The following is a 2,661-nucleotide window of genomic DNA, read 5'->3' on the forward strand; positions in this document are numbered from 1 at the left end:
GAGGAATTGATAGAGGGTAGAATGACTAAATACTGATTTTGGTTCGTTGTCATATTTAAACAGAAGACAACGATTTCTTATCCAATCAGGAACATCACTTTGTTTACTTCCATTAATCAGAACAGGGATAAGTTCTTTAGAAGCTGCACCCTTCTTACTAAACCTTTTTTCCACCATGCTGTAAATCTGTTTTTGTGCCTCGCGATGATGTTGATTGGTCTCATTATTTCGATGTAAAAAATCTTTTAGGTTAAATTTTGGTTTTACATAGTCAAGATAATGTTCTGTTGCCACCATTATGACGCAGTCACACTGAAAAATAGCAAACACATAAAATATACATTTTAATATTTATACTAGATATATAGATATACTACTTCTAACATTTATTAACTCAATATTTCATATGTTCAGACAGACAGTGTTATCAAATATTATATAGAATCACTAGACATATAGATATACTATTTCTAACATTTATTAACTCAATGTTTCATATGTTCATACAGACAGTGTTATCAAATATTATATAGAATCACTAGATATATAGATATACTATTTCTAACTCAATGTTACACTTACTCACACGGACAATGTTATCAAATATTATATAGAATCACTAGATATATAGATATACTATTTCTAACATTTATTAACTCAATGTTTCATTATGTTCATACAGACAGTGTTATCAAAATATTATATAGAATCACTAGATATATAGATATACTATTTCTAACATTTATTAACTCAATGTTACACTTGCTCACACGGACAGTGTTATCAAATATTATATAGAATCACTAGATATATAGATATACTATTTCTAACGTTTATTAACTCAACATTTCATTATGTTCATACAGACAGTGTTATCAAATATTATATAGAATCACTAGATATATAGATATACTATTTCTAACATTTATTAACTCAACGTTTCATTATGTTCATACAGACAGTGTTATCAAATATTATATAGAATCACTAGATATATAGATATACTATATCTAACATTTATTAACTCAATGTTTCATATATACTCATACAGACAGTGTTATCAAATATTATATAGAATCACTAGATATATAGATATACTATTTCTAACATTTATTAACTCAATGTTTCATATATACTCATACAGACAGTGTTATCAAATATTATACAGAATCACTAGATATATAGATATACTATATCTAACATTTATTAACTCAATGTTTCATATATACTCATACAGACAGTGTTATCAAATATTATATAGAATCACTAGATATATAAATATACTATTTCTAACGTTTATTAACTCAATGTTTCATATGTTCATACAGACAGTGTTATCAAATATTATATAGAATCACTAGATATATAGATATACTATTTCTAACATTTATTAACTCAATGTTTCATATATACTCATACAGACAGTGTTATCAAATATTATATAGAATCACTAGATATATAGATATACTATTTCTAACGTTTATTAACTCAATGTTTCATATATACTCATACAGACAGTGTTATCAAATATTATATAGAATCACTAGATATATAAATATACTATTTCTAACGTTTATTAACTCAATGTTTCATATGTTCATACAGACAGTGTTATCAAATATTATATAGAATCACTAGATATATAGATATACTATTTCTAACGTTTATTAACTCAATGTTTCATTATGTTCATACAGACAGTGTTATCAAATATTATATAGAATCACTAGATATATAAATATACTATTTCTAACGTTTATTAACTCAATGTTTCATATATACTCATACAGACAGTGTTATCAAATATTATATAGAATCACTAGATATATAGATATGCTATTTCTAACATTTATTAACTCAACGTTTCACTTGTTCATACAGACAGTGTTATCAAATATTATATAGAATCACTAGATATATAGATATACTATTTCTAACGTTTATTAACTCAATGTTTCATTATGTTCATACAAGACAGTCTTATCAATAACGCTGTCATAGCATATTTATGTATTGTTTGCTTCTTTAACTATGTAAAAAAAACTTTTTACTTTTACTCATACAATAGATAAAGTCATAATTACCTGTGTAAATATCTGTTTCAACCAGGTTTTGTGTTGCAACCGAATGCTGCTGAGTTCTTCTCGACTGGGCGGTGGATTGATTTTCAGTTCCTCACGAAGATATGCCACGTAGCCAATATCATGTTTGCTGAGATCTCGCACTAGATTTTGAACAATACTTGAGGTAAGTTCATCACTGACCGCGGTCACCAAAACTCGTATAGGTCTTCCTTTTTCTGAAATATAAATCATTTTTTTACTTCAGCTTAAAACCAGTCTTTCATGTGGGCTTATAAAAAACTAGGAATTTTACTTTCTATTTCTATATAAAGTAGAGTCTCAAGAAGGACAAGTCGTCTTTTTAACTTTCAAATCTAAACACGGCTAATGTTGAACACACATGGATCAAATTTTGACGGTGAGCTGAGAACACTATAATTGATTAGCTTAATCAGGAACTTTTCGTTTCTGAGACTTATGCATGATTAGTAAAACGAGTGGCGAGTCTGTCCATTTCATATGATTTTCATATCAGATTTAACCAACATATAGGAGTGACAGTTACATAAAAAATAAATAGAAGCAGAAGGAAAATTTC

At 27.1% G+C, this 2,661-nt stretch overlaps 1 protein-coding gene across 1 annotated transcript; it reads right to left on the bottom strand.

The window, feature by feature from the left end:
• Positions 1 to 107: 107 nt before the first annotated feature.
• On the bottom strand, positions 108 to 2,299 carry LOTGIDRAFT_176813 (hypothetical protein; the record flags this gene model as incomplete). Its single annotated transcript, XM_009060649.1, has 2 exons — positions 108 to 312; positions 2,085 to 2,299. Coding segments are annotated over 2 exons (420 nt in total), but the record flags the coding sequence as incomplete, so codon positions are not given.
• Between the last annotated feature and the right edge of the window lie 362 nt (positions 2,300 to 2,661).

Source organism: Lottia gigantea (assembly GCF_000327385.1).
Source record: "Lottia gigantea unplaced genomic scaffold LOTGIsca_4372, whole genome shotgun sequence".
NCBI lineage: Eukaryota > Metazoa > Mollusca > Gastropoda > Lottiidae > Lottia > Lottia gigantea.